Raw genomic sequence first — 14570 nt, forward strand, 5'->3', positions numbered from 1 at the left:
AAACTTCTTGCTGAAAGGGGGGTAGGTGAGAAGGTCGTTTGGCACAGACATCTAAATAAAGGGTAACAGGAAGCCATAATGCATGTCTTTTCGGGGCCAAAGTAATGGGATAAACGAATGCAGTGTCCAATCTGTGATTGTAACAGACATTAAACCACCAGGCTTTGAAAGTAATACCTTCGGAATTTTTCCAATTAACAGTTATCTGTTGAAACGCAACAGCGAGTAACAAATCAATAATATGGACATTTGCTTGAACTGCAGTCCAGGAAGGGGAGAGGGAACCAAGGAAAATGTCAGTGATAGAGAAGGGGATAGAAGTCTGGAAGATAGAGTTGAGTTGATCCCATACTTTAGTCCAAAATGCGTGTGTAAGAGGGCATAGAAAAAAAGCATGTGAAAAAGCGTAGCATCGGGGGTGGAACAAGACCAACAGAGGTCTGGAACCGCAGGGAATCTTTAGTGAAGGAGAGATGGCGTGTAGAGGAGTCGGTTGTAAAGGAAGAAAAGTGTTTGTGTAAGAGAGGCAGCTCTGGACGAATTGCGGATCTTAATCCAAATTTAAGTATACCCTGGTGCTCCTTCACACAGACCCGCCTGCCATTCCTCCCCAACCAATCAACTTCACCCCCAAGCTTTAGACTCAATAACTGTTGGGTGGCTCACATATAAGCACTTGATATGCTATTTCATACTGCACTGCTGGAACTAGCAGGATACTTGACTAATGTTTTACATTCATATTCCTTGATGTTGTTCTTTAACCGGAGACATATCAATATGGTTCCTCACTCTGTATACCATATCCTTGCGCTATCTGCTGTTTGCATTTGCTTTGATGTAACACCCAATAAAAACATTTAAAAAATACGAGTAGTGGTCTGTAAGCTGGTTTTCACATGCGTAGAGAGGTTTGTTACGATGGGTGACTAGGCATTATCCTTTAAAACAAAATTCTCTTTTATAAAAGTTAACAACTGAGCACAGGAAATATTTAATTATATTAAGCAGCACCTGGATGGTTTACAAGTTTAGACTGCTGTGTTAAGATTGGGGATGGTGTTACTAACTTGTATGCTTATTTCCATTGTACTGCTCTATATGCTACATTCTATTATGACAGCAACATTTTCTACGCGTGGTGGAGGAAAGTTGATCTGGGCACCCCAGGTGGATGCAGTGACCTCCCTGTCATGAACCATAGATGAGGGCTTGGCCAACAACTATCTGGACAACACTGCTACTATGATAGGGCTGGCATCTGATGGAAGTACTCAGATGTTTTTGCCCAGTGGGCCACGCACCGTGACCTCTTCCCGACTCATGCGAGGAGCTTACCAATACCACAGATGAGCTATGCGTCTCACGTCCCCAATCCTTTCTTATGCCCCAACTGTGCCATTGCAAATCCTACAACCCCTTGGAGCTCACAAGGCCTCACCCTTACTCGATAGTAGCGTGCACTGGGCATTGAGGACCAAGAAGATCTTTTCGAGAATGGATCATTGCTCTCCTTTGATACCCAAGGGGAAAACTACGGGTTACCCAAGGTCACCTCTTAGCTAATAGTGCACTGCTACACATGCTGCACCACTATTGGCAGATTGCTGACAATGAACCGGCTATGCACAAAGAGCTCTAATCGCTCCATTCCTTAGACAATGGCGGTCATCTTATTAGACGGATTGCCTCCTCATTAGTAGCTCACACACTGGCACCCCTTGATGCATTGCAAGCCACATGGGAAGCGGAGCTTGGAAGACCGCTCTGTGATTCTGAATGGAAGCTGGTTCTTGCTCACAAGTTTATGGTATTCAGGAATGCCTGTCTAAAATAAATACAATTTTATGTGTTGCATAAAGCCTATCTGACTCCTGAGAGAATAAATTACTTCTTTCCGGGAGCCGAGTCCTGTCCCATCATACAGGCGATTGGCTATAACACATAATCTGGTCATGCCCTATAGTATTGGACGGAGATCGCTAGCCAACTGCAAGAAGTGCCTGGACAGACTAACTTCGATAGATGGGAAGACTGTGCCTTTGGCTTTTTCACACATCCCAAGACCCTCAGGACCCTCTCTTGTTACCTCGATCCCGCATTGGTGCTTGTGCTTCACTCTGTGAGTCACCTCAGGAAGGCAACAAGCCCTCCTAGCATTGACGATTGGAGATGGGGACAGGTCTTGTGGGCGGAAGCCGAGGGTGCTTAACTCTATCGTGAAGAAGCTTGCAGGCTCCAGAAGTACCCGCTGTCAATGAGCTGGGATGTCCTCCATGAGACAACATGAATACGCCGTATATACACATTTCAGTGCTACCACCCCTAGATATGGTAGCTACTGATATTTTTCCGTAACTAGCTCTAATCTTCTTGTGTTGTTTGCCACACAGAGGAGCAAACGCCAGTGGGCACTGCACCCTACTATTGTTGTACAGGGTGCCTGCAGCACCTGTTCAGATACTTATCTTCTGCTTCCACTAAGACCTCTGAAGGCTGGCGAGAGGCGATAGGCACATATTCCCCATCACTGGCCTCAGGAATATATTAGACCAGACCTTCACCGCAAGGCGTATGCAAGAAGTTTCCCCACTGGTAGTTGTCGTCTGAGGGATTTGAATTGTGGTGGCCTGGGCCTGAGCCTGAATAATAGTAAGGAAGAGGTGGGCACCAGCAATTCTCCAAGTTGTCGGAAGATTACCAGAACATTAACCAAAAATGGTGAAGGACAATCTTCACAGGCCTACAAAGCCAAAAACATTTGTTCCATACACGACAGCAATAGAGAATAAACAGACGACCACACAGAACCAGACTGACTGCTCACAAATGAAAGCAGGACCGTTATCCTCATCCGTCCCCTGAAGCTCCATTCAGGATTCAAGAACGGTCAGAGAAGAAACTTGATGCAGTGTTGGTGGAGATGTAATTAATCTGGGGCAGCTCTGCGAAAAGTGTAGAAGGTAGTCCGTAAGAGTAAGGGCGGGCGGGACACTCTTGACTTTCATTGATAACATCAGAAAAATAAAGGAGGCGATCATTTAGAGAAAAGAAAGGAGTATGCCAAAGGGATATCCAACAGTAACAACTTATGCTTGTTGTGTTTCCAAGAGAGATGTGAGGGTCCCTCAGCAGAGCTCTTTCTGGGGAACAGGATACTTGAAACACTTCAACCCAAAGCCCTATCAAAACTGTTCTTAATTAAGATGGCACACAAAGCAATAGCCCCACCACTGCGAACAGGGAGAGCAATTGTAGCTCGATTTCTGAATTTCAGAGACAGATTCCATTCTGTAATGTGTGACAAACGAAAATCACAAATGAGGGACACATTATTCAAGTTTTGCCGATTACACAAGGCGACTTCAAGATCAGAGAAAGATTTTGAATCTGTGGAAGGGTCAAATTGTAACTGGGCTAGGCTATGGCAAAGAAGGTTAACATAATTAACACAACATGTCCAGGGGCTTAACCACTACAGGAAGCAATACAGAGTATTCTCCCTACTCAGGCACATAGAAATTAAATTAGCCATCCTGAAGGAGTCACATTTAAATAATCCAAAGTCATAAAAGTTAAAAATAAAGGGGGAGCCTGTTATATGCAACAACATACTCCTCAAATATAAGGGAGGGTTGCAATATGGATGGCTGCTGATATGCCCTTATACGTCTGGTTTATCGTATTGAATCTAGGTAGGGGCAGATAGGTGCTCCTGATGAAAACATTAGATGGCAGGGAGATATGCAAGCAAAATGTATATGCCCTTAAGGTCTTGGACCGTTCCATAAATTAACCAAACTGTTTGGCCCACACACTGACTCACCAATTATCTGGGTGAGAGATTTTAACTGTGTTATGTTAGGACTATTATACAGATCTACTCTGCTTCAGGGCCCAAAGAAAATAATGACAAAACACCTGCAGAAAACACTGTGGATGCCTGGCCTTTTGGACCTACTGCGCTTGAAACAAGCAGCACAAAGAGAATTCACATTCTATCCCTCCCCACATGAATCACACATCAGAATGGACTATAATTTAAGCAAATAACTAGTCAATGTTTGCATGGGGATTAAATAATTAGGTGGGATTGTCTTGGACCACTGCCTGCTCATTCTCAAATACACCCGGACTAAATATCATCCTTGAGTCTTGTTATGGAGGATCAGGGCAGAAGCCCTGATGGACCTGGACTTCAAGCAAAAAACTGAAAAGGGACTACGCAGATACCTCGACTTAAATGCAAACACAATATCTATCTGAACAAATGATTGGAAGTTGATGGAGGTGGTCCTGAGAGGTGTGTGATGTGTATCAAGCAGATTCATGGTGTGCATACAAAGTTGGAACATATGGGGAAGGTATTGCATGAAATTGCTAGATTTGAAAAAAAGCGAGTAAATTCTCCTGTCCGAATATAGTAACTCATGGGAACAAACGAAAAATGGAGTCAAGTTGTGAGCTTCCCTAGATAAATACACCTACTCTTCTTATAGACAGAGACTGCATTGAGAGGGCGACAAGGCGGGCAAACTGTGGTACTGTTTGGTCAAAAGAGAAACTGAGAGGGGAAATATCCTCTAGCTTATGTGCCCATACCCCCCATTCCAGTAGACTGAGACACACTCTGTTGGACATCAATCAGGTTTTCCATGACCACCTCTGCCATCTATGTACTCACCCAGTGCCACCATAGCCTGGGGTAGTGACAGAGTTTCTAGGTAGGATGGAACTTAGACAAATGAAAGAAGAACACAGACAAGAATTGTTACCACTTAGAATGCGGTGAATTGAGAAAATCCCTAGAAAAAATTAAAGGGGTCAAGACTCTGGACAGGATGGCATCTCCTCAGAGATATATGAAACGTACCTAAGCATACTAATACCAAAACAGCATAAAGTCTGTGCCAAGGACCTGGAGTATGGTGTCCTCCCGGACGCCATAAGGGAAGTGCTAATAGTGGGGGCTCCTACGTGTGACAAGGACCCCACAGAGGGAGCATTGTACTGGCCCTTATCCATGTTCAAAGTAGACATCAAAATATTATGCAAGACCCTGACAAATCATCTACTTCGACTCCCTTATACATCCCAGCCAGCCAAGGTTTAATCCCAATAGAAACACGATCTGGAGCCAGAGATGAATGGCATATGTCAAGCACTAACTCAAATTTAATGACAAAGAATACTCAGCTGTGGCCTTAGATACAGAGAAGAAACAACTGCTTGTTTTAGGTGATTAAGAAATGTAATTTTAGCCCGCTCATCACAAAATATATCAATCTCCTGTACACAAATTTCAAAATGTGAGTTAGAACTGGTAAGGTGGTCTGAGACAGATGGCGGGTGAGCAAGGGAACTAGAAAGGGATGTCCACTGCCCTGGCAACGAAAGCCCCGGCACAGCTATCACATAAAGACATGTCAGAGTGGGGGATCCCAATTGGAACTAAGGAGTTTATACAATCTCATTACATGATAACAATAAGTTAGTGTTCCTGAGAAGTCCCACAAAAGTGGCCCCAGTTGTGAAGGGGAGACTGCGCGTTTTTTGAAAGTGTCAGGCCTATAGATGTCGCCAAGTCTAGACTATTGCTGATTTTCTGTCAGGCTGGACTCTGACCTACTGTACTTGTGCAGCAGTGGCAGCTGAAAGGGTTTAAATAGTTAGGAATGTGAACGGGAGCAGGATGGGAGGAAATGCTAGATCAGCATAGATGCACGGTTCTAACCTGGGTGAAGAATTTGTTCAGTTTTGGGCTTTATTTCCATTATTACTAATGGGAAGATTAGCCCTGATTAAAATGATCATACTGACATACAGTTACAGGGATGATTCGGAAAAATATCAATGGAAGCCTTCAGAGAATGGGGCAGGGATAGATTATTACCTCCTTCATATGGAATCACAAAGGACTAAGGGTGAAATTAAAGACTCTAAAGTTACCCTATCATAGAAAAGGGCTCACACTACCCGATTTAGAAAGCCATTTTCTGACGGCACAGATGCAACACCTGGTCTTCTGGATGGACAAGTGCACTAACCTAAGCAGTTATTGAATGTCTGGCATGGATGAGGGCCATCAGACCAGCTGTTCATGTCTAGGCAGGGATGGCATGGGAAGCCAAGTACCTAGTGTCACACCTGGTCAATATATGGCACTGGACCAAGACCCATAGTTTAAGAACCACGCCATTCCATGGGGAATTGTCATGTTGGTGCTATTCGGGGATTAGGAGCGGACACGAGAAGCCGAAAAGGTGATAGGGATCCTAGGAGGATGCACTAAGCTTGCAGACCTATACGACGTTGAAAGAGTAATCACTTTAGAAAGAGGTAGAGAAATAAATAAGGTGTGGGCAGGCCAATTCTTTTTCTAAGCTACACTGACATGGAGACTGCTCTGAAGAGTGGGGCTATTGAGAACTGTGGATGTATGACAAGGCACTCCAAATCCCACAACCCCCTGCATCACTAACAGGCATCCCATGGACAACACTATTTAACAAGCCTCTCTCTCCCACAGCATGGGACATGCATTTAAAGGTGGGGTTGTTGAGAGCTTTGCTGTATGATACAGGACACCCACACTCACAACACCTGTGTCTCTGAGAGCCAGCACACAGACAACAGTATTTAACAAGCCTACCGCTCCCAAATAGCAGGACGTGCCTGGGTAATGCCTGGTTCAACGACAGGCGGTCTATCTGTACCCGGTTAGCAACCGGAAGAAGCTGAGATAGGCCCACCCTCTTGAGTTTTTTTTTCAATATACACAAGTAGAACGTATCTGGATCTAACCTTTCAGATAAGGATTTGGTCCTCTATGCTTACTATTGATGTTTTTCCTTTTTCTTTTGGACCATTACCCATAAGATTGCACAATCTCCTCGCTTCTAACAGCAATAAGTATGTATCTAGTAAGGCAATTGCTAATCCTAGTGATCAATGATGTTTTAACCATTGAAGTTGAAATACATAGATCTAATGATGACTCAACTAAGTTACGGTGAGGTCCCAGCCAATTAAAAAGATCATTCAGCTTACACCTAATGCTCAACCCAAGAACTCAGTCATTGATTCAGCCCTTTGTAATGTTATTCAAGAAAGACTGTGCTTTCGAGGATGCCATTTCTGCTGTGGCCACTGCCAATGTTAAAGCACCGGACTGAATAAAGATTTCCATTACATTTGGCATTCTAGAAATTAATCATCTACAGAATTAACAGATGAAAGAAAACAATACCTGAACTAAGTACCTGTGATGCAAAGGGGAAAACAGACTATGCTTTGTTGCTCTTGGAAAACAATAAAACGTATTTAAAAAAAAGCCGATCTAGTAAATGATGCGGAGTCACCTCAAGGAACCAAACATGTCAATGGGGCTGACTGTTGTGGCTGTTGCTTGTTTGCTTCTGGGCGGCCTTTATAGGCCCTTTACTGAGGTGATCTGTCATCTCTGTGGACTCCTTTGAGTGGAATTCTAACCTCTTCTGGGCGGGCCCCACACTCCCTCTATCAATGTGTCCTTTTGTGGAATCCTCACTGCTGCTGGATGGACCCAATACTACAGTGTCTTGCGGATTCTGTGGATTTCCTTGATGTTGAGTCTACTCTTTTTCTCAAAACAGGCACCTATATATATTCTTGCATTAGTTTACTCTTGTATGTCGCAATACCACTCTAAAATAAAAAAAAGGAATAGCACCCACCAGGTGACAAATCTTTCATGGGGTACGTAGCATAAATACTGCCTGAATCATGCCCTATCTATTGAACTTACCTCTTTAAACACTGGCATACATGCCAATAGTATTAAGTTGACCACAACGAGACCAGAACTCGTCAAGACCTCATGCACCTCACCCAACCTTTCCCACATAGGTCATACTAAAAACTACAAATTTATTCACCCAAACATACAGGTCTGCCTGTAATCAGTGCAGACACAGTAAAGAGTGCCACAATGCCACATTAGATGCAGGTATTTGCTTGAAGAATATTAGATACTTTACTTTTTTGTTGAAAGTATGTTTGCACCACATAAAATATAGACCATTTATTGTATTCATGTCCCTCTTAAAACGATAAATAAAAATACTTTCTTACCTCCCACATCCTCAGAATATCATTGAAAGAGAATTCCCTTTTAAATCTGATTAGAAGCCATCGAAAACAGAAATAAAGGTATCCTGAATCTTGTGATTCTACAAAAAAAGTCACAGCTTTAATTAAAAAATTAAATCCAGACAGTATACGCAAATTACATTAATTTACTGATTCTGAAATTGTACAGGTAACTAATATGCAAGGGCTACCTAATGACTGAAAATGTCTAAGTTTGCCAATGATGTGTTATTGGTTGTGTGTTTAGTGGTTAGATCACGGATTTTGAATCCCATAGACTCTGGCTCTAACCCTAGCTCTGACCATTTATGAAATCTTGTGTGATTCTGGAAAAATTACTTTAGATTCCAGTTCCCCAAATGGTAAATATGCATAATTGTACACTAAAAAATTTCAACAATCTGCACTGCATACAACAACTGTTACAGTGTGCTGCCATGGAGCATACTAATTGCAAATGTACACTCCTCCATCACATTGCGGTTTCTGTGATCTGGTTTAAACCACACCACTTCATGTTCAAGGTTTTTCTGCTAAAATTAACATTTACCCTGTTAAACATCTTCCTACTCCTCAAATACTTTCCAACAAATGAAAAATACATTGATAAAAATACAATAGATATTGTATTGTATTGTACTGTAGCATTTCTATATTACTTACTATCCCTATGTGGGGTCCTAAAGGACTTACACAGATAGCAAGCAACACAGTGTATGGTCTTTGCTTTGAGCCTACGGCAGAAAGCTCTCTAAACCAGTCAGGTCTTTGAGTCTCATTTAAAGAAAGGCATCTGGAAAGTTCAAAGTAAAGTTGAGCTCTTCCTTAGAACACACCCACCAAAAGGGAAAGGATTGGATGTTATCAAGTCATCTAAAAAAGCAAGGCAAACATATAGTAAAAACAATATATAAGCATAGGCAAATCGATACACCCACACAATACTTGCTTTATCCATGTTTACAGAAAACCTAGTCACACAGGGTAAAGAAGAAGGTGTGTTTGGTATCAACCATATTATGTTCATCATGTCTCCTCACTCACGATAGAGAATGGGTGCCTTGAAAATGAATTTCGGTTTCAACCAATTTCTGCTAGTAAAAACCTACCATGCAGAACCTTTGTTGAGCTGAAACTGTAAACCAGTAAAGATGCAAAAGAATAGGCAGGAGGCAGCAGAGTGACTTGCAACCCATAAACTAATAGTGTTACCTCTGCTATTGTTGTGCACATTGGTAGCAGTGGTGAGGAGAAGGAGAGAGGGTCGCAAAGCACTTCAAAGGAGTACTACCCAATTTGGGCGTTTCTGCTACTACCACAGAATTGGACTATGATAGTGACACATGCTACAAGTACTGTTATAGGGATTACATATTGTCTTCATTTTAGTTTGCCCTTCTAAATTAGCATATTTTAGAGATGGTGGTTTCAACATGTTTTTCACTACCATGAAAAAATGCAGCACACATTTATTTTTGGTAGACATTGTTGTTCTGTAGTCTGCACTGTTCGTTTCAGGGACACATACAGTAACACAATGTTCTTGCTTCATTTTGTGCTTGTTGGAGACAACTCTTTTGTCCAGATTAAGTAAAGATGTTTTTTGCATCTCTGGCAGAATGAGATACGGTTGGTGTTTTATTATTTAAACAGAGTCTGTTTTGAATTCAGCGAGAGGCACTTCACACTGGAGTTATCATGGAAGCTGCTAAAAGCTGTAAATAAAAGGCAACTCTGCAGGCTCGGACATTCATCCTAAGAAGGAAGATAGCTGCGCAGGCACACTCAGACAGAGTGCATTTGTTAATGCACTGACGCCAACTTCCTGAGACATTACAACAAGGTATGGAGTTGGATCATTCCAACAGCATCGGGTAGGCAAGTACTCCCACTATGCTTTTGCTAGTATAGGTGCAAAAACAACAGGTGATGGACAGAATGCAGACCAATGTCATACATTCACCCCAGTACAGAGATCTGGGCCTAAATCCATCGTTTTTTTGCTCACCATGCCATTCCAGTTTGAACCCAGCCATATGCAAATTAGTCTTGACCCTGTGCCCCATGGGAACAGCCCAGCCCGAACTGCCAAGCCAGGTCCTCCCTGGACTGGAAACAAGCATCCAAGGACCGGTTTCGGGCTTTCAGCCCTCATCAGCCTGGATAGCTTGATTCCAGTGGCATGGAGAGCACGGGACTCCCGTCTGAGCATACCCGTCCCACTCGGGGTGACAAATGCAAAAACAACAGGAGATGGACAGAATGCAGAACAATGTCATACATTCACCCCAGTACAGAGATCTGGGCCTAAATCCATCGTTTTTTTGCTCACCATGCCATTCTAGTTGCTAGTATAGGGGCATTAGTGATAGATAGAAGTAATATTAGGTACAATTAAGATAGTTGAATTGTGTGCGTTTTTCTCCATTCTAATCAAGGATTAGAACTTTTCTATAAACAATTGAGAATGTATTATTGTCCCTTCTCTTTGTGAAATCTTGGGCAGCCACAATTGACAAACAAAATAACTAGGATCAATTCCTTGGGAATAAGAGTGGTTATTTCGAGGTTGCCAACAGCATCTGTACCTCTGGAGGTTTAGGATGTTAGCTGTGGCACTGTGAGCTAGCCAAAAAAACATTTACTAATGTTATAAGAAGACTCAGTTCTACATTATGAAGTTTTGTTGATCTAATAGACAGTCCTACTGTTGCAAAGTCATCCTGTGCCCTGGACACCCCCCAACGTTTTGCTGACTGATACTGGTGGTAAATGACTCTGACCCTGGACTCTGCCTGACCAGGCCCAGTGCTATGCTGAAAGAGACACATTAGAATACAGTTAAAACACCTACATACACTAGGGTACACAATGGTATGGTGGGGTACCCCTATGATTGGCATGACCTACCCTAAAGGCCCCTAGTATATAATAGGGCAGGGGAATTGAAACTACCTCGAAGTACCTACTACCCTAGAGCATGGCAGTTTAGAGGCCAGCAGCTCTTTTTGCACTTGCATGTGTGCACTGTTGAAGCCCGGGGTCAGTTTAAAAGCAGCCCTGGGGGCCAGGACTGCTTTTAAAAAGTAAATTGTGCTCTAACTTGGCTTTGGGGTTTGGGGCACTTAAAAATGGATAACCCACAATGAATGTTTTGGCATATTAGGAACCCCCAGGGCCTCCCCTAGGTGTCCCAGGGGTGGTGGTCAGATATGTATATGGTACACCCTTACAAAATGAGTTTTTATATGCCTGGGTAAAGTGAAATTTCTCATTTCACTCTCCACATTGTGTTAAAGTGCTACTCAAATTCGACTTTGATGCTAGGAGCACTCTGGGGCATAGATTCTGCAATATTTCTACAGATTCAGAACCACTAAAGTCTCCCCTAGTTGCACATAGGGTGGGGTTCCTGTAGATATAAGACACGTACTTCTAAAATATGTTTTTGTAAGTCCTATTGCTGGAAAAATGGCCCAAGTCATTTTTCCCATTGGAAATCCCCTGTTACATAGGTTAACATGGTAGGAAGTTCTTGATTAATAACTCTTGATAGGAGAGGGCTAGAAATGCCATTCCAAGACTTCCCAGAATGGTATTAATAAATTCAACAATATCATAATGCTGAATTTCTCCTAAAGTGTACATACAAGAAGGTATAAGACTTTCTTGTTTGTAAGTCCAAATTCAGCCTTCCAGTAGTCTGCCCCGATTGGTCAGAGTTAAGTTGATTAGCCAGGCTGCCTTAAAGAGGTGATAAAGAGCCCCCGGTGTTTACCAGCTCTGCTGGCAGGGCAGTGTGCTGTTCCATAGTATTGCCAGGCCAGAGGGAGGAGTTGTAAACTATGTTCTTCAAAGAGGAGAGCAGGGAACGGTGTCATTCACAACTCTGAACTTCCCACCTTAGGCAGATGGTACGATTAAGGGAGGTATGAGCAGATGCAGGTGGGGAGAGTCTAAGTAAATTAGCCATCCTAGGGGTGTGTTTAGTCAGCTCTTACCTCCATGCTGGAAAATCAGCCATTATGGATTTGGAAGATTTGATGCACTCTGGGACAAACTAATGCCACACTCTACAGGATGTGATCATATATTGGAGGAGTTACCCTGCTCCCATTGGTCAGAAGTGACCTCATGCTTGACCCAGGGACCTTGGATTAAGTATCTGAGAGGTGCAGAGCCCTCCAGATATGCTGCTTGAACCTTACTGAAGCAAGAAGTGCCCTGTTGAGAAGTTTTGCTGTGCAAAGATTTTAAAGACCTGGCCTCTGAAAACTGCACCATCTAAAACTACAGCCCTGTGGATTATTTTGCTGAAAAAGAACTAAAGAGTGGACTCCCTAAAAAGCTACAGGTTCAAAGAGCTCCACTGGAACATCACCACCTAAATCCACAGCTTGAAGAACCACCAGTGGATTTGTAAGGGTTTTGTACCAGTGGATTGTGGGAACTGAAGTCCTCAACTTTCAAGGACCATCTTGGAGCTTCCAGACCCTTTGAGTGAGGTTGAGACACTATGAGACCCTTGATGAACTTCAGGAAGAAGTTCAAGAAGTTTGGAGAACTTTGAAGCAACTTTGAAAAAAAGCTCCATAGAGGGACTGACTCAACCTGGTTAGCCAGGCCACATGCCTTCAACCGAGAGCCGGCCAAGCCAACCAGGTTCGTCCCACTAAAAGCTCCATCGCTCCACCTTCCAGAGATTGACCGGGACTAGAAGAAATCTGAAGACAGTGAACCCTCACCGGATTCGGCTACATGAGGAGCATCGAGAGACCCCGCGAGAAAAAGCTCCAGAAAAGTTTTTAAGTCCACTCATAGAAAAGGTGACCGGGAGCAACCGCGAACGCCAAGCCGCCTGCCTTCCATCGAGTGCCGGCTTGGATTCCTGGGTTGCCCCGCTGAAGCGATCTTGAGAAATTTTCTAAGTCCGCTCTGGGGAAATTGACTGGGACCGCGTCACAAGTTAATCCGGCGAACCCTCACCGAATCCGGACTGGCTGGGAACTTCAATCAATCAATCAATCAATCAAGGGATTTATATAGCGCGCTACTCACCCAGAGGGTCTCAAGGCGCTTGGGGGGGGGGGTCCGCTACTGCTCGAACAGCCAGGTCTTGAGCTGCTTCCTGAAGGCGAGGTGGTCCTGGGTGAGGCGAAGGTGGGTGGGGAGGGAGTTCCATGTCTTGGCGGCCAGGTAGGAGAAGGACCTTCCTCCTGTGGTGGCTCTTCGGATGCGGGGGACGGCGGCGAGGGCGTGGTTGGTCGATCAAAGCTGGCGGGTGGGAGTGTAGAAGTTGAGTGGGTTGTTGAGGTATCCTGGGCCTGAGTCGTGGAGGGCCTTGTGTGCGTGGGTGAGAAGACGGAACGTGATTCTCTTGCGGATGGGGAGCCAGTGCAGGTCTCTCAGGTGTCCGGAGATGTGGCTGTGTCGGGGGATGTCCAGGATGAGTCTTGCTGAGGCGTTCTGGATCCGCTGGAGTCTCTTCTGGAGTTTGGCAGTGGTTCCGGCGTAGAGGGAGTTGCCGTAGTCCAGTCGGCTGGTGACGAGGGCCTGGGTGACCGTCTTCCTAGTCTCGGTGGGGATCCACCGGAAGATCTTGCGTAGCATGCGCAGGGTGTTGAAGCATGACGAGGAGACGGCGTTGACTTGTCTGGTCATGGACAGGGAGGAGTCCAGGATGAAGCCCAGGTTTCGTGCGTGGTCCGTTGGTTTGGGTGCGCTGCCCAGGGCAGGGGGCCACCAGGAGTCGTCCCAGGCGGAGGGTGAAGATCCCAGGATGAGGACTTCCGTCTTATCTGAGTTCAGTTTCAGGCGGCTGTTCATCATCCACTCGGCTACGTCTTTCATCCCTTCGTGTAGGTTGGCTCTGGCGGTGGCGGGGTCGTTGGTGAGGGAGAGGATCAGCTGGGTGTCGTCGGCGTAAGAGATGATGATGAGGTTGTGCTGGCGTGTGATGGCCACAAGGGGGCTCATGTAGACATTGAAGAGGGTGGGGCTGAGCGATGAACCTTGGGGGACTCCGCAGATGAATTCGGTGGCCTCTGATTTGAACGGGGGGAGGCGGACTCTCTGTGTCCTTCCGGCGAGGAAGGAGGTGATCCATTCTAGTGCCTTCTCTTGGATTCCGACATTGCTGAGGCGCTGTACTAGGGTGCGGTGGCAGACAGTGTCGAATGCTGCGGAGAGGTCCAGGAGGATGAGGGCCGCTGTTTCCCCGTTGTCGAGCAGGGCACGGATGTCGTCAGTGGCGGCAACTTCGAGGGGCCTCGAGGAGAAAAGCTCCAGAGAAGTTTCTAAGTGTGTTGGTAGAAACTGAGACCAGGACCGACCTGCCGCAAGCTGTAACCGCTCAGGGCTCCAACGCGCCCCACCTGAAACTTTTGGCCTGGTCTATAACGAGCAGATATCACAATATGGTGCCATAAACGTCTAAGTGC

General features: G+C 44.8%; 1 protein-coding gene across 6 annotated transcripts in view; it reads right to left on the reverse strand.

Annotated features, from left to right (window-relative positions):
- Positions 1 to 14570, reverse strand: part of TBC1D15 (TBC1 domain family member 15) — a 607052-nt gene that overhangs the window by 86707 nt on the left and 505775 nt on the right. For all 6 annotated transcript variants that reach the window (XM_078678245.1, XM_078678222.1, XM_078678231.1 and 3 more), the window contains one exon: positions 8113 to 8210. In XM_078678245.1, coding sequence (XP_078534371.1) covers positions 8113 to 8210 — 98 coding nt within the window. The remainder of the gene's footprint in view (positions 1 to 8112; positions 8211 to 14570) is intronic.

This window comes from Lissotriton helveticus, chromosome 1_1, assembly GCF_964261635.1.
Source record: "Lissotriton helveticus chromosome 1_1, aLisHel1.1, whole genome shotgun sequence".
In the NCBI taxonomy this organism is placed as follows: Eukaryota; Metazoa; Chordata; class Amphibia; order Caudata; family Salamandridae; genus Lissotriton; species Lissotriton helveticus.